Source organism: Pyxicephalus adspersus, chromosome 2 (assembly GCF_032062135.1).
Source record: "Pyxicephalus adspersus chromosome 2, UCB_Pads_2.0, whole genome shotgun sequence".
NCBI lineage: Eukaryota > Metazoa > Chordata > Amphibia > Anura > Pyxicephalidae > Pyxicephalus > Pyxicephalus adspersus.
Window position 1 is genome coordinate 73,685,746 of NC_092859.1, and position 27,744 is coordinate 73,713,489.

General features: G+C 36.6%; 1 protein-coding gene and 1 long non-coding RNA gene across 4 annotated transcripts in view; one reads left to right on the top strand and one right to left on the bottom strand.

The window, feature by feature from the left end:
• PRR7 (proline rich 7, synaptic) overlaps positions 1–27,462 on the top strand; it is a 28,178-nt gene extending 716 nt beyond the window's left edge. For 2 of the 3 annotated variants that reach the window (XM_072401006.1, XM_072401005.1), the window contains exons 2-3: positions 14,775–15,587; positions 23,327–27,462. In XM_072401006.1, coding sequence (XP_072257107.1) covers positions 15,173–15,587; positions 23,327–23,706 — 795 coding nt within the window. In that variant the 5' untranslated portion in view covers positions 14,775–15,172 and the 3' untranslated portion in view covers positions 23,707–27,462. Of the gene's footprint in view, positions 1–12,713; positions 12,871–14,774; positions 15,588–23,326 lie in introns of those variants that run through there. The other variant, XM_072401007.1, reaches the window with a different exon arrangement.
• On the bottom strand, positions 4,562–17,044 carry LOC140323712 (uncharacterized). The gene is made up of 4 exons (XR_011919428.1): positions 16,505–17,044; positions 12,750–12,880; positions 11,823–11,892; positions 4,562–4,912 (listed from the first exon to the last, which is right to left on the bottom strand). It is a non-coding gene; the product is annotated as an uncharacterized lncRNA (long non-coding RNA).
• Positions 27,463–27,744: the final 282 nt, after the last annotated feature.

Below are 27,744 nucleotides of genomic sequence, written 5' to 3' on the forward strand. Positions count from 1 at the left end.
TATATATATATATATAAATATATTTATATATACGCACACATATAAATGTATTTTATAAACAGGGTACCAAAGTATGCACAATGTGTGTAATAATATTCTGATGATTAGATTTGGATTTGTCCATAATGTCTCTGTTATTCAGTGAATATGATGCATCTCCCTGTTGCCTGTACTCTGTTGCTAATGCATGTGCTGAGGATGAGGATCCATGCACCATATGACATAAACTGCTATTTCAATAAACAATAAACCTTCCTAATGCAGTATTTATCTCAAACAAATCTTAATATATACACGATTCTTACATTAAATGGGCCTTTATACACCATCATGAATAGCTTGATTTTACTTTATTACTAATTGGTAGCAGTAGGCAGTTTCCATACTGCTTGGCTGCAATGTAAGAATCACATACAGACATTTCACATTTTTGGTGTACACCAGACACCTGTATGCTTCTCTGCAGTCTACCAGACACAACTCAAGCTAACTACTACAAACCCACCAAATACACACATAGGCAACTGGAGTAAGAACTTAACCATTTTTTGTGAACTTACCTGTGTGAGTATGAGCTAAGTACTGGGGCAAATATAAATTTATGTTGCCACGTCACAAAGTATTCTTATTGTTACTGTTATGGAGTAGATTCTAGAAATGTTGTGTGTGCAGTTTTTTTAATGTTAGAGAACATTCTTTTTTCAAATTTTGTGTTACCTACCAGTATTGTATATAAATATTTGGAAAACATCCATGTCTAGAGCTCAGTTAATTGATTTAGCAATCTGAAGAATTCAGCAGACCTTATCTGCCTTCTTAGTGTGCAGATTTACAATTCACTTGAGTATGCACATACATATGTGCACATTATACGGAAAATCATTCAGTTTAGGAATATGCTTGCCTGATTTCTGAAGACTGGACAACTCTAAATGTACATATTCAGGAGAACTGAAATTAACCTATAATTTATTATAATAATTTCATGCAAGTTACTAGATATACTGTATTGGCAAGTTGATTGGTTATCTATCTATCTATCTATCTATCTATCTATCTATCTATCTATCTATCTATCTATCTATCTATCTATCTATGTCTATAAAAGGTACTACTTTAAGTTGTGCCTGCTACTGCTTTTTTAAAGGTATGTAGCTTCCTGCAGAAAGTAGACAGACACAAATGGATGATTGATTGTTTGGCCTTTCAACAACAAGGTTTACCTGTTCGAGTTCAAAGGTGGTGTGTATAACATAGACATAGAATATTCAGGAACAGAATGGCTGATACAGAACAACTCCACATTAATGTTTAGGCCTGTTTGCCACTCATTTTTATACTAAAATTTAGATATTTACACAATTAGATCAGGGGTAGGAATGCATATTTATTTAAAGTGTATGAAATGGCAAATTTGTATTTTTTATTTACTTTTGAATTGTGGAGTGTATAATTATTAGATCATATATAATAGTCATTGCTGTTTGTGTAACCACTGGAGAGATATGCTCCTCTATTTGTCCTGGTGACTATCAACACAATGGCCCTGATTTATTAAAGCTCTCCAAGGCTGGAGAGAATAAACTTTCACCAGTGAAGCTGGGTGATCCAACAAACCTGGGATGGATCTGATCCAGGATTGAAAGCATTTGCTAGAAACAGAGGGACCCAAAAAAATTTAAGTAGTCAAAAAGAATGCAGCAATAAATGTGACGGTTGCCTAACATGGGAACTCCTCCTTGTTTCCTTTAGCGTGACTAGGAGAGGAAGTGAGGGGAAATCTTCCCAGTGGAAAAGTGATAGCAAAAATAAACTTGATAGCAGTTTTCCCTCTTCCATACATTATCTAAAGAGAAAAAAACTTTTTGTTTTTGTTTATTTACACTTTAGGATTATCTACTATGAGGATAAGTTGTTTTTTATGACCTGGTCTGAGCAGACCTTACAAGTGAGAGTTGTTGTTGTCTGTGTCTCGATTAGGAAGATTTATTCTCTGTCCTCAGAATTGGTACAATTCTGAGTTGCCACCAAAACAAGATAGAAGTAAAACACATTTAATGTATAAGGGGATTTCCTCCATGTAGGAAAGATATTCCCCAACTTTCTTTTGAAAGGACAGGGAGTGAAGGTAAATCTCCCTAATTATACACAGTAAAGAAAAACAGCAGTAGTTCTAACTCTCCCCTACTCTATCCAAAATTTGGTTTGGCTTTACATTGATTAAACGTTACTGGGCAGGGTAAAAAATGAAATAACAGTCTGACTTTTGAAACCATTGACAAAAATTCATGTAGACAATTTTATAATGGTTAGGTTTTAAGAAGAGGATCAAAAGGAATGCCTCCATACACATATAGCATGGATGTATTCCCAGCTAGCTAAGTGAACACGGAGATGAAACATACAGCTACAACCCTTCATTGCTAATGTAGGCCTCAATGATGGAGCTCATAAATGATGATATCTAATCCCAAGGAAATTCAACTTCATATGAATGAATGTGACCAACTGGGGTTTGAGTTACTGAGGGTTTCTTATTTATGCTATGAAAACCTTCAAGTTTTGTGCAAAAGCTTTGGTTTTATCATTGCCATAGGCTACCCTAAATTCTAGTTTCATAATATTGTTTAGATGTATATATATATTTATTCAGAGATTTTTTTCAAGGTATGCATACTCATCATGGCTTGATATCATTAGGAAGTTTTATGTGGAGAGGCGTAATACACTGTACATAGATTATATTCATGTGTATGAAACATGCAGGGACAATCAATTGTGTCAAAAGTGTACTGTCTGGAGTAATTCATTTTTTTCAAACTGAGATCATCAGTGTATGGTTGGCTTTTTTGGATTTGTAGGGAGCATGAAGAGACTCCATACTTTGAAATTTGAGCACAGATTCTTTGAATGGGGCATTCTGAGCAGTTACTATCCCTTTGATGCAGAGCATGTGAAAAGGGTATTGTCTATACATAGGTTAATACATAGGTTAAATGACTAATCCCAGAAATTAAAGGAAATAGATACACCTAATTTTTTTTCATTGCAGAATGAATATCAAGGTTTCACCCCATTGGCTGGATTTAGAAGAGGGACAGTACAAATATACTTTCTATAATTCTATATGCAAACCACATTTTTCAAAAATGAGACAGCTGTATTGCTCAATTAATTTAACAGATTATACTATTTTGAGTCTAGAAAAATATGTTTCATTAGAAATACCAGGTGCCTTATAGTCTACAGTGAATTATGTATATTTTCAAAATGGAATTACAGGTCCAAGAATGGTTGATATCCACAGAAAGTGACACATTTTTCCAGGACTGGGCAACACAAAAATAGTATATCTGAAACAATATAGATTGTGCAACCTTCAACATATTTGTGCTTACAAAAAATGATTGTTATAGCCAGTTGATGCCCATATAGCTTTAACAAAGGTTTCCTAAACTCTTAACAGAAAACACCAAGGAAATGCCTTGCGCTTGTTACTGGGCATTTATTCAGCTATTTCATTGACTTGCATTATCAGCATTATCAGCACTGATGCAGTCAGAAGCCCAAAAACATTGCAGTTGACATTTTATCAATGTCAAGTGATGCTGGCTCTCTGTATGTGCCCTACGGAAGCTCAAAGAAATTATTGGAAATGGCACTTTTATGTATTATTCTAAGTTACCTGATCAAGCGTATTAATGTCATTGAACCTATTGATATAAAGGTAGAAGTTAACTGCAGTTGTCGTCCCATACATCTGTTATTTTTTCACATATGTATCTATTGTTACTTGCTGCCTGTATGTAAAACAAAATGTAAAAATATGTGACACCCCTAACAATTTAGATTGGATAGACCCTTCCTACTTGGAACTTCACCCAGTCAGTTGTGTAAAATATCAAAATAGGTTATTCAGTCTATTTTGTTCTGTTTATTAACTCATTACAAACAATAGGTTTCTTAAAAGGAAATATATTGTGCCCAAAGATAGAACTCAGGTCCGAAAACGATGACAGTTGACTCGTTGTCAATTGTGGTTTTTAGGAATAGGAATGCTTTTATTATTAGTAATTACAGTTGTTATACAATTTAATATATATTATATATTAATGTTATATAATATATATATGTTATATATTTAACATCTAAGGTTCCTAACATGATATAAGGCCAATTACCATAGCAGTATGTATAGAAGATGAGAGAGAAAACCCATGCAAACAGGAGAGGACATAGAAACCCCATTACTTGGCCAAGCCAAGAACCTGTGATTCTAGTTCTACGAGGGAAGGATGCTAACCACTAAGCAATTGTGTTATACCTATATTTGTATTTTGTGCATCTATTCCTAAAAGGTACAAAGCCCCGACAGCAGATTGTCTGATTGGACAACAAAAAACTTCAGATTGTGCCTACACTTCTTCCTACTCTGTTCTCTCCTCTGGTGGACATGGTTTCTCTTAGCACATATGCAAGCAGCACACCTGATTGGCCCCTAGTGCCCCCCCCCTCATCGTACTATAAACAGGATTTTAAAAACATACAGTAAAATTAATTACATACATTTATTTTTTAATAAATACATTAATGCATTAAGTAGTGTTTTTTTATATGTGCCTGAAGTTAGCTGTAAAAATGGTTTGTTGTTCCGCTTAAAAAAAAATCCCATTGATACTTGAATGGATCTAAAGGATCATATATCATCTAATGCAATAACACTTTTGGAAGAAAAAGGAACTGGGTCTGCAACAAGAAACAAATTCTGTCAGTGTCTGAGCATTGTAGATACAAATCAGTCCTTTGGGCAGCTGCTGGAAAGTCTTACAGAACACATTTTCACAACAGAAAGCTTATTCCATCACAGAGGAACATGATTGAAGTTTATACATGTCACTGCCCTGTACTGCACCTACAAGAAAGAGAAAAATATGTTACCTTTGCAAGTCCTATTCAATATCAAGTTATGTTCGAAACCATGTGGACATAACATGCCGTAAAAAGTACAGTTCCTGGTCATTCTGAATGTAAGCATTTCAGAGCTTATTGACACCCCTACCCCCCAGTACTGCAGTAGTGCCCCCCATCCTCTCTACCCTTCACAAAACACACAGCCCAAAGAGGCGAAATTTGTAACTACAAGCGATCTTACCATCACCATGAAGCTAAGTAATTGTTTATATAGTAGGTTTTTGCTTGTTGAACTTTTTAACATTTTAGGTCAGGTATAGGGTAGTGGGTATCACACATTGGTACGATAACTTGATGCACTTATACATCTGTGGATCTATGTACAGTGGTAATCACTTCCTAATAGCTAGAGATGAAGCCAAATCTGTCCCTTCATCTTTTCTCTCTGTGGCTTCAAGAGGTGACCACAGTTGCTCCTAAAAGACTCTATCACTTTCAAGAGGAAAGAATTCAGCCTAAATAGGCCACTGGACTCAACGGTTTTTATGTATTTGATATAGTACCTCCCCAACCCTTCTCTAACGGCATCCACATGTAGTTTGTAAAATTGAGCAGAGGTAGCATATATCAAAACTGCTGTACAAATCAGACTATATTTTAATCTTTGGAATGATTGTTCAAATTTATTTTCAATACTCTTCCTGTAATGATTCTTGGAACTCCCTGGGCACTTTGGCCTGGTTAAAGGGGTTATTAGGTGGGTTAGGCAATACTTCTTATATACAAACCTCTAAATAATAGCAAAACTCTTGGAAAATAATTTTCAGTTCAGGGCTTCCAGCATTTTTTCAGTTCATTAAAAATAAGTTTGTAAAATGATTCCCATTTTCTTAGTATATATATTAATACCTGAAGTCTGTTCTTACAATGTGATGATATTGGAGGATTCATTGGGTAAACTATTTTGTAGGAAGCTCTTCCGCTGCTTCTCCCACTAAAACAAAAAGGGGAAGAGAGGTGTCTGGCTTAACCTGTCCAAAAAACACTTGGGCCCAAAGTTTCACAGGGGAATCAGAGGTGTTTTTAACACTTCAATACTTTTTGCATTTAAACTCTATTCCAGACTGACTCTCCTCACCAGGTTAAAGGAGGAAGCTTTGGGAGCTAGAATTCTTATCACTAGGTTCATGTTGGTTCTAACCATCAAAGAGCTGCTCTCAGACTTCAGGGACCAGGAGCAAACAATGGCTAAGTTGTCAATAGTCCCTGGTTGTCATAGTTGAGCTGAGATGCCCCAGATCTGTACATTTTTCAGTTCTTCAAGAAGCAGGTGTTTCAGATGTTTATATCTGATATTTTGATACATCATGATCACTTGGATATCTAGGGTAGATGCTTTAAACTTGAAAATGTTCTTTTGGTTGGGACAAACGCTTAGAGTTGTTTGGGATCATAAGCCCCACTGACTGAACGTGCATTATTCTCTTTTCCCCTCTCCATTTAAAGCAATGTTTCCAGGTAATTTAAAGACTGAAATGCTATTTCTTTCAGAGCAGTAGAATACAATGTTAATTGTATACATTGTCTTTCTTTTTGTCTGAGTTTAGGTGTCTGAGTAGACTGAATATTTTCAGTTAAATCTTCCGCAGTGCCTTTATGATCTAATTTCTGCATCAATCAGGAGTCTCTTCTTTGGGCAACACAATTTAAAGTGTCCAACTTCTCCAATGACAAAATTTGCCTTTTAGAGACCTGTTCAATGCTACAGGAATAGTTCTCACTAGTGTTGGTGTTCGAATTTGAGTTGTCCTTATATTCAACCCGAATATGGCTGTTCGAATTTGGATAGACCCGACCCAAAAAACACAAGACGACGTGCAAATTCATGTGTAAAAAAAATGTGTTCAAGACAAAACAATTAATGTTAAAGTAATTTATTGAATGTGTGTGATTTGTGTAACTAACTTTTATTTTTTTACAAGTTATCCCACAATGACAGGATGATTCCCACGGCTGCACAGCTGTGGGAATCCCTCTGTCAGTGTGGAATCTTGGGCACTGGAGGTAAATGGGGACAAGTTTCCCCATTCATCAACTCTAGTGCTCTGTGATTGGCTGAGGAAAGGTAAACCCTGATGACAGCTCAAGCGTCATCAGGATTTTCCTTTCCCCAGCCCCAGACTTGTCCCCATTTAGCCTCTAGTGCCCCGGGGATCTTTTCAATGCCAGCCGCATTTATTTAGAACAGCGTGCGATCCGCGGCACTAGAGGTTAATTAACCTCTAGTGCCGGGATCTTTCAATGAATGCGGCCGTGGTCGCATTCATTGAGAACAGTGTGGATCCCTGGCACTTGAGGTTAAATGGGGACAGGTCTCTCCATTCAAAACCTCTAGTGCTCTCTGATTGGCTAAGGAAAACTTTCCTCAGCCAATCAGGGAGCACTATCCGTATTCCTGGGTAGGGTTTCTCTATCCAGGAACACAGGACTCCTGTGTTCTTGGATGGAGAAACCCTATCCTAGAACACATACAACTAGTAAAGGGCTGCAAGAGCAATCAGGTGAGTGGAGCTGTCAGTCCCGAAAAATAACCTGAATTTTCCCACCATTGACTTGTTGTTACAATGGTGTTCCAATTGGGCATTTGATTACCCAAACAATATCCCCTTATTCGATGGAATAGCTGTCAAATTGAATAGTGAGATATTCGACCAACACTAGTTCTCACTGATGATTTTTTCACCTGGTAACCAAGATGAGTATTGCTTTCTGGACATCAGTGATTAACTGACTATACTTTGCTTCAGATTATTTGTTACTACTGAGTCAAGGGCACAGCAGGTGTATCACTTTTATTCAAGGTCCCAGAGTGGCATGTACCATGTACAGTATATTGGGGCTGTGTTGTAGTGTGGCCTAGAACTAGTGGAAGTCAAGACTCTACAGCAAGCAAAGCCTCATCTTCATGGATTGTGTTAAGGTAATTGGAGTAAGTTTGTGGGTCATTCTGCTTTCTCACCTTAGGTTTTAGCGTTATTAGGGTGAGAGGTCTGGCTCTTTTAAAAAGTGTATCAGTAAGGCTTTACTGGCAAATTCCAGTTCCATACTAGTTTTGAGGTTAACTTGGTGAAGTATCTTATTAAGGCAGTAAACAAATATGAAGAATTTCTCTCTCATCTTTTGGTAAGTATACCTGAACAAGTATCTTAACTTGGCATTGCTTTCATACCAACCATATAATGTCTTGAGACACTCTACAGCAGTGCATCTTGGCTTGTCTGTCCTCAAACTTCATGTCTGAGGATACTACATGATAGCTTTCTGCAATGCTTTGTCTTTTGTCAGAGATCTTGCACTCATCCAGAGCCTGTTTGGCCCGGTTTATTGGGTAATTAAGACTTATTTCTGAAATAGAATTGCATTTTTCTGGATCCATAATTGATAGGCAAGGAGGAATTCATCACAGAATTTCCCACATGATTTAAAGGTATGGGTGGAGGTTTACCAGTCAGTGTGGTTGCAATGGAAATCATATATGATCTCAATTTTTCCTGAGCAAAATCCTTTTGATTGGTTGATATCTAACTGAATTAGCTGGATTTCAGTATCACTTGGACTTAATGCCATTAAGCAAGCACGTTCTGTCTGATGCATCTGATGCCCTGTCCATCTACCTTCAGCAATATAAATCACTCTGTTCAAACTACCCAAATGGTGGTGACTGAGTCCATCCTGCCAGCTTAGTTTGTACTCCCTGGGGCTTACCTCATTCTTGAGGAAGGCTAAAAGATCCCAAAGTTTGTTTTTGTTTTTTTGCAACCCACCCAGAAGCTAAATACAGGAGGATGGATGTTCATACAGCAATAAAGGGCAAATGCAAATATGATCATATGATCAAACTAAATGAGTGCAGTGCAGCCAGGTGGGTCCAACTTTCTCAATTTTACCTGACTGCTGCCCAGGTGGTTAGCATTGTTAGTGTTGGGACCACCTACGTGTTGTTGTTGGATCACCCCAATCTTTTAAGGATGTATTTGCAATTCAAGAGATTAAATAAATAGGCACTACAGAACATGCATCCCTCCCCCTTCAGTCCATACCAAATTTCATAACCCCCCCCCCCCCAAACATTGGAGGGTCCCATAAATACGGGACAGAACCTCCACACCACTCTCTCCAAAAGGATGTTGGTGTTTCTTGAGGAAGAATCCCCCTTTTTTAAGAGACCAATTGATATGTGCCCCCTCACCCAGGGGAATAAGTACAGGGGTAAAATCTTAACAAACATTAATTTTAACCCCTGTTAAGATTCCTGCTGCTGAATAATAAACCACGTGCTGCATTCATAACAAAGGGCATTCCAGTGCTATTATTGGAGAGCTGTTATTGCAGTGCAGGAAATCTGTAATATAGCAGCAAGAGTGTGCTGGGTTAGCATCATGGCTGGTCATGATTTTTATCACTGGACAGCATATTTGACCATGAATTTTACTTCTTTCGATTAAAAGATTATTTTTTCTAATCAGTATGTATTTTGTGTCTGAGAGTTATTTACATTTTTTTCTGGATAAAGGGGTCCTATCCAAGAAAATGGTGCCTTCCAGTTAAAGGGGCTTTTAGATTCTACTGTCTGTTTGAGTTAGTGGATGTGGGAAAGAGGCCTTGTCACTGTGGGACCCCTCATGTTGGGGGAAGGCATAGAGCCAGACATGGACGGAAAAAAAAGGAGGCACATACTCACTACACTCCCTTTTCCTCGCCACCCATGATCCATGCCTGTAAAAGGATCTGATTTGAATATTAACAGCGACTTAACAGCATGGCGCTTGGAGCTCATCTAGTCCGGTCACCCGCAAGGAAAACCGGGATTGCCTGGTGTCACTGCTATGCACAGCTTGCCTGGGCAGTGATCAGGCAGGTAAGAATAGTCTGTCCCTTTCTGCAATAAACAACTGCCTGATCACTGATGTTCAAAGTGGGACTTTAGTTCCACTTTAAAACAATGGACGTCTCACAAGAAAAAAATGCATTTATACTTATAGTAAAAGCACTGAAAAATTTGAGAATCCTTTATCTTAACTGTACAAATCCATACCAGGCAAGGCAGTTAAAAAAAAGTGCTTGCAAAATAAGCATCATTGGCTAAAAATATATACATTACCTCACCAATCCTAAAGTGCTATCTTTTGTTTTTCAAAACAACCTTTAATTAAATTAGTCTAAAAGCATCAACACTTCATAAATGATGAGCACATTCATCAAGAAAGATGAATTTCATTGCCCAAAAGAGAGATTTTTTCTTTTCAGATATCTGCAGTGACGTAGGCTGAATCCAAAGATCTAGTCTATTTGTGTCAATATATATTCATTGCATGCATCCTGTTTCTATTTACACACTGCCACAATCACGACCTTGTGTAAAATGGTAAGAAAAATATCCCTGTGTGCTTGTACCACTGATTGCCTGCCTAATCCAAGAGTCTATAAAAGCACAGCATGACCTCACATCTACCTACACAGTAGCCTGTGCCTGCTGTATCTGTGCACTAAACATGTACATGTAGTTCTTTGTTGCCGCTGCTTCACTCCTACAGATGAAAAAAGAATAAAAATAGGAAGTTAAGGTCATAAGTAGGACCCTACTTGAACACAAAATGTGAGAATTATGCAATATAAATGAATCACTGCTACAATATGGTATTACTGTTGTAAATTCATGTTGTATTTGGTGTTAAACAATATAACTCAGTGGTGGAACAAAATAGAATCGATTGACCCACAGGCAGATAGATTGATTACATTACAGTTTAAGGATCTAATCCACAACTGGCCTATACTTAGGCCATGAAGTGGAGCTGCTTTTGTTTTATTACACTGTAGGAGGATGAGGTAGTGTTTAGAAGCTTTCGGTCCATCTCACTATGAAACAAAACAGGCTTGATGACCTATTATAATAAAACCAGCAGCATTTACGCTGAAACATTAAAGCAGCAGCAGTATGCTTTGCTGCACATTTTTGGCAAAATGAATATTGCAAGGCAAAAATAGAAGAATCATCTTTGTAAACTGTATTCATTGCCAATATGTTTTATTTTAATGATAACACATAATATAAATGTATAGGCTAAACAGATTTTTCTTTTTAACATAAATATTGGTAGAAGCCAGGCTTAGTTGTATTAGTAGTGACTATGTCTTTACTAGCTGTATAAAATTGTAGAGAGGCAACGTGCCAATACTGAAAAATGGAAGAAAAAACAATACAATAGGCCTACATATGTAAGAAGAAGAGTTACTAATGAGAATATGTATGCTTTAATTATTATATACAATCGGTTGTCAGACAAATTAATGAGTTTCAGTTATGGCCTTTTTTTGCATTTGAACATGGTGGATTACCAACTCATTTGCTTCTTGGATTTGATTCTATTGGAAAGTGGGCAAACAGCATCCTGTGGTAGGGTGACCAGATGATCTTTTTATGACTCTGACCATATGGCATAGCAGAATTTGCAGAATTTTGCTCTTTGCATTTATATTTAGTTATTTTTTATCAGAACCCGTGGAAACGTTATGACTTTGCGATTGGAGAAATCATGAGGTCATGAGTGAAGAAGATGTCAGTGGTAGCCAAATCTAAAAAGTTGTTATATGGTAATTCATACCAATAGATCTCCCAATAACTTTCCCAAATGCAGAAAAAAAATATTTTTTTCTGAAGTATTTGTTATTCCAATAACAAAAAATCTACTATCAACATATTATGAGTTAATGGTATTTCAAAAGTCACCATCAAACAATTCTATATATATAGCTTTTATTAAAACAGCCCTTCATTTAAAGTTAAATCCTTTTTTAGGGTGACACCACATACCATATTGACACTTTTTTACCATAAAATATTTTTTTACCTGAAGAATGATGTGCAGCCATTGTAGGAGCATATTTATGTAGTCAGGAGGAGTGAGATAGGCCGGAGTACTAAGTTGCATATAGAATGAAAAAAAAATATAGAAGCAGTATTTTCCAATTTGATTAAACATGCAAGTTGATTATTATACACGATTTAGCAAACTAAATGTCATCCACTTGGGGTTTAGATCTTCTTTAAGAAGCAGTATAAAAAAATTGAAATAGGCAACACACACAGAAGGGCTCTCTATGAATAATGCTATTTTTTATTATATGCACAATGTACCAAAAATCAGAAAACAATTCTGGCAAGGATTTGAGCAATGAATTTCACTATGGCACTGTTAGCAAGGAAATAGCAGCTGCTACATTTTGCCGCTCAGCAAGACCATCGTATTGGACTGTATTTTAACAACATGCAGAGAGATAATATAATGAAAAATCCTTATACTGTATTCATATAAGTGCACTTGATAACTACACATAATGAATGTACTGGTTGACAACAATACATTAGTTGTAGTGGTAATTCCTCATTATTATTCATTAAAAACTGCTAGTTAATTATTAAGCTGCAATGTCACAAAACTGGCACAACCAGGTCTGACAGAAGGGATATGTATAAAGGCTCTCCAAGGAATAAGGACCTTATTTTCCAAATGTAAAGGAAAATCATATATTAAATGTATTTCATTTTGCTCACAAAATATATACCATGTACAGTAAGTGCTTACTGTTCTTCTTTTTTTTTTTTTTTTTTTAAATCTTCATTGCTGCTTTTTATTTGGCCCCAGTTACTATCATATTTATGGCACTCATTTTAAACTACTCAGCTTTTAATAAACCTGTTTTCTACATACTGTTAAAATTCAGATTGGAACAAAATTGTTCTATTATAGACTGGTAAAAATGATTGAATCTCTAACCTGTCCAATTGCTTCCTTTTCAGTTTGGCAAAAAGTAATTCAAATTGATGATGCCAGTGTCTTTTGCTTCGAGGTCACGATTTTATCTATGCATGAATTTTCTGCAGTGGCAAATGTTGTGGTAAGGCAGCCTGTGGAACAAACAAAACTCAATGTAGTAAAAAAGCACTTTCATTATTTTGGGTAACATAGCACATAACACATAGCACAGCACATTGCAAAGAGCATTCACATCCGTGTGTTGTGTTGCACAGAAGGGCATGTATGTTTGTTACACATGAACATATGTAAAAATATGCTATTATGTATTGTAGTGACACGGGGTAAAATGCATATTCAACATACATTACTGCACACATATAGCTGTGCATCTAGCTTACATTTGTTTGTGGGGCAGATTCCAATGTTTAACAAAGAATCCTAAGAACTTGCACTGAGATTATGACAAGGCTATATAAATATTTATTAATATTATTGGTTAAAAAAACTCAGTCAACTACTTGGATTTTATTAGACCTATGAAATAAATAATAGGCAACCATGAGCCATCACTATTACCAAAACATGAATGTCTAATTACTGATCAGTTGATGTTTACCAATTGTTTTATTATGTCAACTCAACTCCTGGTGACCCGTTGGATAGTGTTTCTTCAGAATGATCTGTCTTCTCTTTTGGCTTTAGGACTTTGTGTTGGCATGTTTCTGTAGTTGTATCATCACACCTTATTGCTAGTCGTCTTCTTTTCCCTTCAACCTTATTAAGCATGATTGTGTTTTGTGTGAGTTGTTAACTACATACAGAACCAAATATCATGGGTGTAGCCACAGTGAACATTGCTGGATTTCCACTAGGCTGTGGAAAGTCTGGACCAGCTGTTGATCACTGTTTGATGAGTCTACGTTTCCACACAACATACACAAACACAAGTATAGTGTAAAGTGAAAAATTAAGTTGTATGTTTTTTGGCAGTCCTGCATATAATAGGCGTGATTTAATAAAGCTCTCCATCGCTGGGGAGCATACACTTTTATCAGTGAAGCTGGGTGATCCAGCAAACCTGGAATGGATCTGTTCCAGGATTGAAAACACTTGCTAAAAAGTCCCAATGACATCCTGTCACACTTTGACAAAGTATTACAAAACGCTATTTTTAATTGGTCTTTATGTCTGTGTTGGAGAACTCTTCTCCAACTTGTTAATGCATCTCAAGAAGAGAGCAGAAATCAACTATACAGATACAGAGCAGAGCTTTATCAAGCAACCCTTCTCAACTGTATACAAAAAGGTGTGTTTCTGGACAAACCATTTGTTTTCTTGTTTAAGATAGCATATGAAAGGTTAAAGCCTATGTGAACTTTTATTACTGTCTGTGCCCCCATTTGGCTGATTTACCATTCTAATTGTCAACACGAAAGGGAATAAAGAGAAAATCTATAATTGTTGTTCTTAGAACAAAAGATGAGAGAATTGTTTTCTATGTGGACACTTATATCAGCTGCAATTGCCTAAGAGGGGAATCCCTCATCTTGCGAGATTTCCTCACGCTTCCTGTTACATCTCTCAGAGTGGAAATGAAAGGAAATGTACACATAAGTACAATGACAGCAAAAAACAAAATAGCTAGCCAGAGGTCGGAACCCTTTCCTTTCCCTTGTTTACAATATATATATATATATATATATATATATACACACACACATATACATACATACACATATACATACATAGTACTAGAGTTCCTGTTTTGAATCTGAATCTGAGTTTGTATGTTCTTATTTTTGCCTTGAGTGGGTTTCCTCTGGGTTTTGTCCAACCTCCCAAAAACATGCAGTTACGTTAGGTTGGCTTCTTCAAAAAATTGTGCCTTGACTGCGTTACTGACATTTAACTATGGTAAGGTTATTGGATTCCTCTGAGGGACAGACAGTAATATAACAATGGACTGTGTAAAGCAATGTGTAATATGTTGGCACTATATAAATACAAGTTAACAGTAATATAATTGTTTTGTTTTGTTTGCAGATGATACACCAACACTAACGTCCTAAGGGGAAAGACAGCCTTGAAAAAAATCAGAAATGTTATAAAAGAATGTTATTTGGGGAAGACCCCTTTAGACTTGTCTAGAAGCCATATCATTGGTTTCTACAAATGTTTAATAAGAGCATCCAAAGATAATCTTTCAAAACTTCCCTTCCTGACATAAAGTGATTTATACAATCTGTGCTCAATATAAAATATACTTCAGGTTATGCCTATCAAATGATAACTGTTTGTACTCATTTGGACATCAGAGAAATGACCCCAAGCAGTCGGTGAACAAAATGATTCATGAGACCTAATCACAAGAACAAAGCACACGATGAAAGAACTGAGTAAATGAAAAATAAAGATTACGGAAAGAAAGAGCTGGGAATGATATGCCATCTTTGCACAAAGAATACCTGACCCTAGTGCCCCCATCTGTAAATCTGCAGTGCGTGTTTGGGGGTTCATGCCCCTCTGTATGGCAGAATAAGATGGTTATGTCTCAGGGCACATACACTTTTCTCAGTTGTTTCGCTGGTTTTTGGCTTATTTGGGGACTCGTAGTACTGCTGTGTTGCATGTGCAGTTTCCTAAGACGCCGCATAAAGAGACGTAGAGAGGAAAGACTGCGGGAACAGAGTCTACGATCAGTACATATCGAACCACTTCAGTACGAGGAGTATGTCAGCAGCCCTCGCATTCCCGTCGCACATCGGATTCGGGCACAACAGGCAGCCCAGCCACCACCACAACAACAACAACCAGCAGCAGCACAAGCTCGACCATGGTCTGCTACCCGCAGGAATGGTAAGAAAGAGAAACCTACTGCCATATATACAGTTCTACTCCAGACAGAAACAATTTAGGTAGAATAGAGAAGGGTTACACTTTCAGGTTTTTATTGTTATCTGTTTCCATTCTAGTAAGATACCGTCTCACTTCCTGTGTTCTTGTTAGTTAAACAGGAAGTAATGGGAAATCTCTCCGACATTGACACACAGTAAGAGTGGAGTGGAAAGAAGTTTTGCCAATTTCATTGGTTTATGTGTCTACTTTAAGGAAAATGTACCTTTTAGGGTAAATTAATACCTAATATATTACCCGTAGTGCCACAGCCATATCCCCTAACCTATCCAAAAAAAGTTACCTGCCAACCTTTAAAATAAGAAGGGCATATTGGTTATCTTTCCATTTAACCAAATTCTACCCTTAGTTAGGCCATAAAAGCTACATGTCATACCCAACATGCCCAGCAATAAAACACAATCAATCCAAAATTCAGTGGCCTTAAGGAAGTATAATTTGCAAATGCATCATTCTGAGTATGCTTTATATTGATTGGTGGGCTTGATGAAAGGGGGGTGATCTTAAAAGACATGGTTTATTAGTATTCAGCCACATGACATCTTAAAGCAGTACAGAAAGTTGGTGCTGAAAGCAAGTAGTTATAAAATCTCCAAGTTGTGTGGTTGTATGCCCATCTGATGAAAAAGAGAAGTATTTTTACTCAGAGCCATCAGCCTTACACTTTTTATTAGTGTTGGACAGAGGACAAATGCTTCCTGGTGCAGTTCTCTGAGAAAGAACTTATACACTTATACACTTATACACTAATACATGATCTGGAATCATTGGCATCTTTCTGCAAAAAGTTAGTTGTCTGAAACTTTGCTGATCCTCTGTATCTTGATTTGTATTGTCCATTATTGCTATTCACTGCTTACCAGCATGACACACCACGCCACAGACTTTATTCCCAAGTTGCCCAATGCTTGCAATGCAAAAAAAGAACAAGAAAAAAAGCTCATTAACCAGTACAGATAAGGTATACACTGTTTTAGGTCATATATCTCTGACAACAGTGCCCACCATAAATTAAATCTGTGTTATAAAGGAAGAGAAAGTATTTACTTACTATTCCAAAAGCATGAAAGTGTATATGTGTAATGGGGTGCCACATGTAGTACAGTAAAAAAAAACACACCATAAAAATAATTTTAGGCATGTACTAATGATGAAAGTATTACAGTTTAGAGCCTTAAACTTGAAAGTAGCATGAGATATGTATTATGTTAACTATGGTATAACTATGTAGTTAACTATGTATTACAGTATAAAAATCACATCATGAAATAAATATAGGGTATATAATGTAGCAATAATATATGGTATAGTATGAAACCTTTACTGTGAAAGAAGTATTAAATATGAACAATGGTTGGGTATGTAATACAGTATAAAATCCATACTGTATATTAAATGTTTCCCATGTACTATAACAACTAATATATTATAGCATGAAACCCTTGCCGTGAACGTAGCATTAGATATGTACTGTAAAGTGATATGTATCAGCATAAAAGAGATGTGTGCAATGATGGGATAAGTGTTAGTAAATGGAGCCATTACCATAAAGGAACAGGAGCAGTTATGGGAGTTGTGTGAGACTATGGTTCTAATTCTTAACTGCACTAACCCAAAGCTAAAAATTAGGATCACCACTACAAAAATAAAATCATTGAACCATTCAAAAGCCTGTAGCTAGTCAATCAGCAACTGACCACCACTAGTAGTACACATTGCTTTCTAGATTGACAGCATGTGAAACACAAAGTATAGCAGGTAGGGGAAGATCGGGGATGCATTCCAGTCCAAGAACACAGAAAATCAAAGGTTTGGTCAAGCATGGGCAATCAATATGCCCAGATCACACCAATGCTTTGCATTAGTGTGCACTGGGAAAAACAGTGCATGCTGCATTTACCAGGGGCACAGAGGGTCGCAAAATGCAAACAAGTGTCTCAATATGATCCACTTAGAAATATAGCACTCATCGTGATGATTTATTTAGGTACAAATTAAATACATATGTGGATGTGGATTTATTTGACAGTATTTCCATTTCAGCCCTGCCTGCCAGGGAACATAATCGCTACTGTAGAAGGACTCCAAGAGCCTGATAGCAAGTCAAATGCATGAAATTACCTTGCTTACATTTAAAAATATATATATATATATTTAATAATGTTTTAATATTTAATAGGGCACATTTACAGATCATTTGGTATGCTGACATAAGTCAAATGGTTTAGGAATGTTAGAGACAGGTTCAAATGTGACATTGGCCTAGAACTCCAACCAACCAACTTATCTAATACTCTAGAGATAGGTATTACCACGCTTACCAGTCCTTAGATAAAAGTTTTCTTTCTTCCTTGTTTTCACCTTGTATTCCTGCAAATATCATAATTCTTGTCCTAGGGTGGATATATTCACTTCTACATTTACTACTACATTCAATTCTCCACTAGATCTATGCAGGATGCCATGGATGTCCCTTTCCATGGAGCACTCCATGTGATCATTTTTTTAAATGATCGTTATATGTATCGTTATATAACAATGTACAAAATAGGGTTACAATATTAAGCGGAAACAGAATATACAAACATTCTATAAAACATAAGCAGAATGAAGAAACATTCCATTAAACAAAATAAACATCCATGTGTTCATTGTATAGTATTAATCAGAAATGCGTTCTTTCTCAATTCAGTAGAGACAACATTGAGTGTAAAACTAAAAAACAAAACCTGATTGGCTGGTTCAGAAATTTTCCATAAATCTTTCCATAAGATTCTATGGTTTTTTGAGACCTATTAATTGATTTTTGTTTAACTGAATTTTGTATGTTTTGAGTGCACATAAGTTAATGTTAGAAATTAAACTAAAATCATTGTTTCTTTATCTTTTTTACTTGCCGAGTAGGGAGATTCCAAAAGTTTCCAAAAGGTTGATAGCTTTGTTTTTTTTAGTGCAGCTTAGATGCAGCTCACAGGTGCTGACAGCAGAGATAGATAGATAGATAGATAGATAGATAGATAGATAGATAGATAGATAGATAGATAGATAGAAGAAGCTTGGATAGTGAATAAACATTACATCCCACCTACCCTAAAAGTGAGCAGTCTAGATCTACATGACAATCCTTGCTCAACTCAACCCTAACATGAATGGACCACTAACTTTCCAGCTGCACAGGTTGCATAAATGTTCATTCAGCCCCTACATATCATCTTCATACGGAGGGCACTAAAATATCAAATCCATCTTTTTGATTGGGTGGAAGGTATGTCCCAACATATGCATATCTTAATAATGAACTTATGTTTTCTCCCTTTTTACTAAGCATATGGAATGCAACATCTCCAAAATCCGCCCCTACCTGTCCCCAGAGACCACCAAACTCCTTGTACATGCTCTTATCATCTCTCGTCGTGACTACTGTAACCGCCTCCTCTCTGATATTCCACTAACCCGAAACTTTCCTCTACATTCTATTATGAATGCTGCAGCCAGACTCATCCATCCTTCCCACCGCTCCTTTTCAGCTGCCTCTCATTGTAGTTCTCTTTATTGGGTTCCATTTCACCTTAGAACAGGAGAAAGTTCAAGCTCCTATGCTTTGTCTTCAAATCCCTCCACAGTTCTTGTCCCACTTACCTTTCTGGCCTGGAAAAAAAATACTCTCCTAGCCGCTCTCTTCGCACCAATGACCTACTACTGACTTCGTCACACGCACGGCTCCCAGACATTTCTAGAGCTGCTCAGGAATGGACTCTCTGGAATGGTCTTCCTCGTTCTATTCGGCTTGCCCCCACTTTCTGCTCATTTAAAAGAGGAGTCAAAACCCAGTTTTTCAAACTTGCCTACCTATCTTCTTCTGTCATTTGAAACCGTCACTACTTCCCACCACTACAAATCTCCCCTTCTATTGTGTGTTACTTCCCCCAGCTACTAGATTGTAAGCTCTTCAGGGCAGGCTCTTCTCCTCCTATATCACTGTCTGTATTCGTCTGTCATTTGCAACCCTATTTATTGTACAGCACTGCCTAATATGTTGGCGCTATATAAATCCTGTTTATTAACATTAATATTAATAATAATATAATTTAAAAGGCTTGAGGAGAATGTTAGGTAAAATTTCACCCAAAAATTTTGCTGTTGAATTGAGTAGGAAAGGTTAAACTTTTATAAAAAAAAAAAAGAAATTAGCTTTACTTCCGCAAAGCCCTGATCCCTTCACCTGGCTTCAATTTAGTCCTAGGCCATCCTGGATTCTTCTTTGTGTTCTTCCTTCTTTCCATCTTCTTCTGTCTCTTTTCTTTACCTGATCCCGCACTGCGCAGTCACGAGACTGGGTGACATATCCTCCTGTAAATAAAATAGAAAGAAAAAGCACATAGGGAAAAAATAAAAATATTCATATAAAATGACTATCTATCCGTTTTTCAAATGTAAACATTTTGGTAATAGGCCAAATTTAAAAGCCTTTGTCTGATTTTTATTGGCATTTGCCTGTGAAGATCTTCATTCATCGAGGTCATTGTATATCTAACAGTAGTTAGTCACAATGAACTTGAGTTTATCCAAATTACTTCTGAAGAAGTGGCTGGAACAAGCCTCAAACTTTATTGCCATCTTGCTCTGGACCGGAAAATAAGCAGACATCTGTCCAACAAGGTCACAGACATAGACAAAAAAACATTTTAGTAGACAATGCATACAATGGTGCCTGTGCTTTTCTTTCCCAGTGGCTACTTCTGACTATTACTTTGGGACCACAAGGACAGCAAGTAATGGAAAATCTCCAGTGTGATCACAGGTAGAAATTAGGAAATTTTAAGTCTTCCTAACTTAATAAAACTAAAAAAAAAAATTTGCTGGAACTGGGCTTTGAGGATAAGGAAGTGGAATTTTGGTTGTTGGCAAAAAATTATTCACAATGAGTAAACTTTACGATGGCCCTGTGTCTAACATAAAGCACCTTTTGGTAACTCAGATTCTGTCTTTTGCAGGCAAATATTTGTTTTTAAGATTACAGTTATCCTTTAAATCTGATATATATTTTAGAAAATGAATAGAAATGTTTGTACAGTTTGTTCCAAATGTGTTTTTTGAACAAATTGTGAATAAAAACGCTCCAATATAAAATCACAGTGGTTTTATAACAAATGACATTCTGGTTGAATTGAAGTAAGAAAATGATACATTGTAAATCTTTTCCTATATGTGCATAGAGTAAAGGTGCTACTTCTATTTCATTTGAGTAAGAACACCATGATATCTAAGTAATGTTCTCTAGCCTGAGGTCTAAGCAATGAATATAGTTTCACTGATGCATATAAGAGTAACCGTCCATATAAAGGAATACAAATAACCATTTAGATATTAAAAAGTAAATTTCCAAAAAAGCCTGGTAAAAAGACATACAAATATTAAAAAATACATTTCTCAATAAGAAAACTAGTAAACCATTTTATCTCCCCATTAATCTCCCACTGAAATCATTTGCTCCCTTTAAAACATTACTACAATGTTAATTGGAATTCCAAATCTAATATTTCATCCCTATCTCATATTTAGGCCTGTATCTAGCAAATTATCCACCTTTGCGTCACCAGATATTCACAGATTTAGATAGATGATTGGCTATCAAGAATAATGCCATATCCAGACTTCTTTACCATTTCTGCAATTTACCAGTCCCAATCTGGATATTCTAGGATAACTTGAACATAAAATTTTTGCTTTCATTTGGAGAAACAAACTAAGAAAAATACATTAACCCCAATTTTGTTACTCTCAATCTCAGACATCCCTTGTACTCCAATTTTATTGGAGTGCAGAGAATTTTTACCTGACCCTTAAAAAAGAAATACCTAGGCGAGATTTTTTTACATATTGTCAAAAATCTTCCTTTGTGATAGTTGGGGTACTACCATACCATTCTAAGGCCTTTGAAAAAAACCTGTAAGTAGATAGCCATTTCTAAAGGCCAAATATTAATGATTTATTCATAATTTTCCACACCATCTGGTAAACATTTTTACATGAGATTATGGGAAATTAGAAATTAGTTTGGGTTTCCTGGGATTTGGTTGACTTGCAAAAAATGGCCTATGATTTTACTAAAGTGTAAGGTCCTAGTCGAACAACAGTACTCCCCAGACATCGCTCCCCCAATCTAATACCGCACTCTTCACCGATAGTGAGCCCCAGCTCAGCCTTTGGTTGCATTTTCCAGCACACGATTCCCCCAGGACTTAGTGCGCAAGGGATGGTGTCTGGGGATGGGCTGGCAGAGTACAAGGAGCCCACAGATAAAGCAGAACCAATATTCCAACAGACAAAGCCAGAATACAGAGCCAGAGGTCATACACAGATAATCCGTCCACCAGAAGAAGTTCACAGGGGCAAGCACAAGCAGAGTTGGGTCACAGGCAAAAGGTCGTTCCAGGCGGCATAAACTCGCAGGGTCAAAAACAATCAAACAAAATCAATAATTGGATCTATCCGCTAGCCTTTCTACTTTGTTTCCAATTTTGTTCTCAGAGGGGGTCAATGACACATATATAGTGGTCTTGTCTTAGGAGGAGCCTATTTTGGTACTAAGTTTACAATCTCATATGTAAGGCAACTTCTGATTTATTTGCCTAAATAAATACCCTGTAAGCACTATATTTAGCAATATAGAAATGTCCTTACCTAAAAATTGGTCCCAAATACAACGCCATGTTTTTTGCCAGTCTGCATCATCATCATAGCCACAGTTTAAAGACCCCCTACTCTAACTCTGGACTCCTCCCCCCCTTCCCCGCAGCTCCAAGCCAAGTTGAATCATAAAAAATTACCTATATTCTTGTATTCTTATTTTTCCTCTTATCGTTATTAACTGTTAATAATAATAATTATAATCAATAACACATGTCACATGACTTAACTATTTAAACCATTTGTAATTTATTTGAATGTGGTAGTCTACCATCTATTCCCCTTTAATTTCCTTATGATCATTAATTGCCTAGAATTTCCCTAATTGATTTATGTCAAGGACAACTTTTCTAACTCATTAGCTATTGCTTTGTTGGAACATGATGTTGGTTTATTAAAAATTTAGGTCTCAATTTATGTTTGTATTTTAAATGTATGCCTCCGTGTTTTCAATGTTGCTGTTCAATTTATTATATGTCTTTTGAGTTTCAAAACTTTAATAAAATGACTCAATTAAATTAAATTTCTCAGTAGGTCAAGTGTACGACCATGAAGTTATTATTAAATGAAATAGGAACATATATCAAGTAAATAGCAACAAATTTATTACTAGGGTATTGTAAAATCAAAACAAGAAAATTTACTGTTGTGGTGCTTTACCATGTGTATGTACGTGTACGTGCATTATTATACAGCCCTATTGGTACTACATACTAATAAATAATTACTTTTAGAAATATTTGAGAAAAAATGCTTTTCATGGCTCTGTAACAAAGGATGTAGACACTAAAAGCTATGAGACAATCTTTGGTGCCTATCACACAAGTGATATTTCTGTTATATTTGTGTATATGGTTGGATGTGTTGTTTATTGAGTTGAGTATAACCTCTGGTATGCTATTAATGGGTTCACAGCAGAAACACAAAATTGTACCAATAAATATTATACTATAATAATTGACTTATATATTATTTTTGCATTGTACCTGCAGAACCAGACTTATCTCAGCCACCATGTTATGAAGAGGCACTACTCATGGCTGAACCCCCACCACCATACAGTGAGGTCCTTACTGATACTCGGGGCATCTACAGGAAAATCCTCAGTCCTTTTCTCTCTGTCCAGGATGAGCTGGTAAAACCAGAGCAACCATTGAGCCATAAACAGCATCTCACAGGACAACAAAATACTCAACCACTACCTGGCGCCCTAAGCTCACCGATCCCACCCAATCCCCCTCAAGAAGCACCAAGCCGAAGACGGCCATCCTGGTCAGGCTCTGAAATCGGAAGTGGCATGCTTCCTGGATTGCCAAGGGGCTGCCAGCTGATATTCCCAATTCCACTGCTGGGCAGGACTACAGCTGTTTAAGACAGCATGGAAAGTGTTGAGGTTGAAAGAGTCTGAGGAACTTGGGTGGTCTGTGAACAAAATAAAATGACATATATATTTTTGAACACTGTATTTAAAATGACAGTGCAACCATTTAGTTATTTGAACACAACTAAACAATGTGGGCCATACCTGTGTATCTTTGAAAGATGGGATGCGAGGGACCCTAATACTCTTGGACATAAATATAAACTTGTATAACTCACCGACAATTACTGATGTGCAGTCAGAGTGGATATTATTCTGACAACAGCCATGCTCTGCCCACCAGAGACAATGACAGACTACAGGCTTACTTTATCTATTTACATTTTTAGTTGCACTTCCTGTTTGTGGGATAAAAGGTTTGGCAGTCATAACGTGTATGTGAGCTGCCAGCTAGGTCATGGTGTCCATTTCTGTATGTTGTACATACTGAGAGGATCCTATTCTCTGTAATAAGATATTCAATACAATTATTCTGAAAGGGCTTCACATTGAACATTCTGGAACACTTTCAAGTTGTGTTATGGTGAATGATAAAATGTCTTGTCGTATGCCAAGCTAACACTGTGGAAGCTGAAGTCATCTGTGCAGTGATACATAACTGAGCACTCCATTTATTTCTAAATCGAGATTTGATCTGTCAGCCTTATGGGAATTTCCACAAATACTTTTTACTTTAAGGGGAGATCAACACTAAACACACAGAACAAAACAAGGTGTAGGCCATAGCAACAAATTGCAGCTGGTATTTTATCATTCTACAGGGAAAATGACACTTAGATGGCATAGACAAAGATATTTCCAGCATCTCTGGTCCTCTGAGATTGAGTTGTGTTTATTTTTTTTAATAATTACTGTTTTTACAAGTGTAGAATTTATAATTACCAAAAATAATTATTCAAAGCACAATGAGAGCCGAAATAAATAAGTGTTTCCCCTCTCTAAAGTCACAGAATAGTGTAGGGCTTAAAGATTTGATGTCAGAATAAAAAAGCTATTACTGTTCTTAGAGGAATACAGGAACCTGCTAGCCTCCTTTTAAATGCAAGGTTCGTGTCTGGTAATCGCAATATTATTAATATTATTATTATTATTATTATTATTGTATTATTATCTTGTGTTTTTTTAGCACCTACAAATTATACATTGTTTTACAAAGTCCATAGTCATGTCACTAGCTGTCCCTCAAAGGGGCTCACAATCTAATGTCCCTACCATAGTCATATGTCATTACATTAAGGACAACTTTTAGTGGGAAGCCAATGAACCTAACTGCATGTCTTTGGGATGTGGCAGGAACATACAAACTCAATGCAGGCAGTGCCGAGATTTCAACCTGGGACCCTACAAAAAAATTTGGAATGACAGTCAGGAAACTACTATTTCCAGAGGGACATCAGTAATGTCAGACCCTGTATTTCTCTTGGCACAGATGGGCCTAATTGGACAAATGACAATGGCATTTAAAAGGCTTATGAAGCCATAAGATCTAAGACAAACATTTAATATGCTCAGGCTGCTTTCCTGAATCCCATAGGGACCATACATACTAAAGGGCCCAAATGCCAAAGTGAATATGCCCATGTTTGGTTGGCACGCTCATGCTTTAAAAAGCCATAAAAACATATAAGGCCCAATCCACAAGCTTTAACATATGGATATCGATTTTTTTTTTGGCTTGTAACTGTTTTTAAATTTAATGGATTTTACCTGAAAAGAACTATTTCTTTTGGAAAAATCCATGTTCAGCCTGATGTTTAAGGTCTGTTAACTGAACCAAAAAGAAAGGTCAGCCGTGCCAGACAGTATAAAACATGGGCGATAGATGCTCTTCCACACACATCACTCAATCACAGACAAGCCTTTTAAAAAGGAGATAAATTAATTGGTGTAGCGGAGTTTTTGCCATCATCAGGAAGTATCCACAGCATTGTCTCTGGCTTCTAGGTTTTTTTTTTCGGCAGTGCCGAAAATACAGCTGGGCCCTATACCAGATGTCAAATGCACTGTTCAATGGAAGAACACAAAGCCACCAGGAATTAGGGAAAAAGTTTTTGTGGGAAAAGAAACTTTTCATGTTTCTTCTGCTACCATCATCTACCGCCTGATACATTTTTGTTTAGTGATTTTCCTTCTGCTTTTCAGCTCAGCTGTAAGGTCAGTTTGTTTTTTTTTCACACTGCTTCTGCATCAAGCTCAGCCTAGAGTGTTGAACACAAATGATAGTGGCACTGCATGCTGCTACTTTGAACACACTTTTAGAAGTCTTTAGCAGGCAGTTAGTAAGCTTAATCACTATATTTAGCTACAAATCTCCATGTGGTACTCCTAGACTGAAACTGAAGATGTTTTAAAACTTGAATGTCCACTATTAGATACAAATATGTGAAGGTGTCTTTTTTTCTTTGAAGAATTTCCTTACATTTTGAATTACCTTTTGTAAATGTATATGAGCAGTTGTAAGCAGCACTTTAGGAAAGGAGTTGTAAATTGCACATTTCTATATTGCATCATTTTCTGCCCAAAAAGTAAAACATAGAGGCAACCACGAATTTGTTTGAAAATGCTAACAGACAGGCTCCTATGTCATGTGACCCTCTCGATTAGACATATGGCATATCTTGGACCTTCTCAATTGGATCTTGGCATAATATCTACATATGTTTTGAATCCAGTATGTCACCGTAATAGCCAAACAACTTGCATATTCAGAAGGGGGTTAGCGATGGCAGCCTTCACAATTATCTCTTATGACAAATTAATCAATTCATACATAATTCCAAGCACCATTAAAATTTCTGTATTGTTTGCAGAGGTTGCAATACAAATGTGGCCATTAGGTGAATGATATAATCAGTTGTGACAAACTATTGATTATAGTAAAAGAGGTCAGCATAACTCCTATCAGTTGTTCAAAAGGCAATGATTTGGGGGCTGATTCACATGTAAGTGTTACCTAGTGTACATTAACGCATGTTCTGTTAAGGCAGACCATTTACTAATCTTCTGTCCACATCCATAGGTACAATGTTTAGAGGCTCCGCCATGAAGTACTGCCAAGGACGTGGTAAGTGTGATGAAGTAATCATATACTACATATTAATATGTCATTGCAGCATTGGAATCCACATTCTTAGTCAAACATTCTTACGTTTTCTAGTAGTATTGGGGATTCTATAAATACCTATCATCTGTTCCAAATATACAGATCCCAAAGGTGTTTATTTTGTTAAATATAGTATGATCTTTTCATCATGTTAGTCACATGGCTAGGTGAGTTTTAGGGCAAAGGGATATCACATTGGTAAATTTCAAGGTGGGTAATTTCTGCAGAGACTAGCACAATACCAAGTCTCTTCATATATGGACCCCACTGAACAGCATACATTCCTACTTTACAAAATGACAAGTGCCCACTATATAACAGTTTTTTCGTGGCTTATTTACATAAATTGTTGATAGTATGCACATTTGGCACAAAAGAACAGTTTGACCCAATATGAAATAAACCAAACTGACCTTTTACATAGTGGTGACATTGGGAAGTACACAAAAAGCTACATTGTTTTTATAGATTTATCTGTAAGAATTGTGCTCACGTTTTAGTAGCTGTCAGCAAGGTTTGACTATAAGCAAGTTTCTCCATCATATACCTTCAGGAAAAGCTAGAGGCAATATATTGTGAATGTGCTGAAGAATGACAGTCAAAACATTTTTCCCCTAACAATGGTTAATAAACAGTTATACTGATCTATGACTTTAATTTTAGGTATTAGCTCTCATAATTAAAGGCAGACATTAAAGCACCTTAAAGATCTGGTTCGCTTCCTAGTGGGAATGGGACGTTAGCAGAGTGTAAACTGCATTGCATTTCATGCTATACAGTGGAAATTATCCTTATGGCGCGATATCTGCATAATGTGGATTATAGCAACAGAAAACAAAATGTCCTTACAGGAATGTGATTGAAAGTTCTGGTCCACCACCACACTACATATATATAGCTGCTCAATGCATTTAATCATATTGACG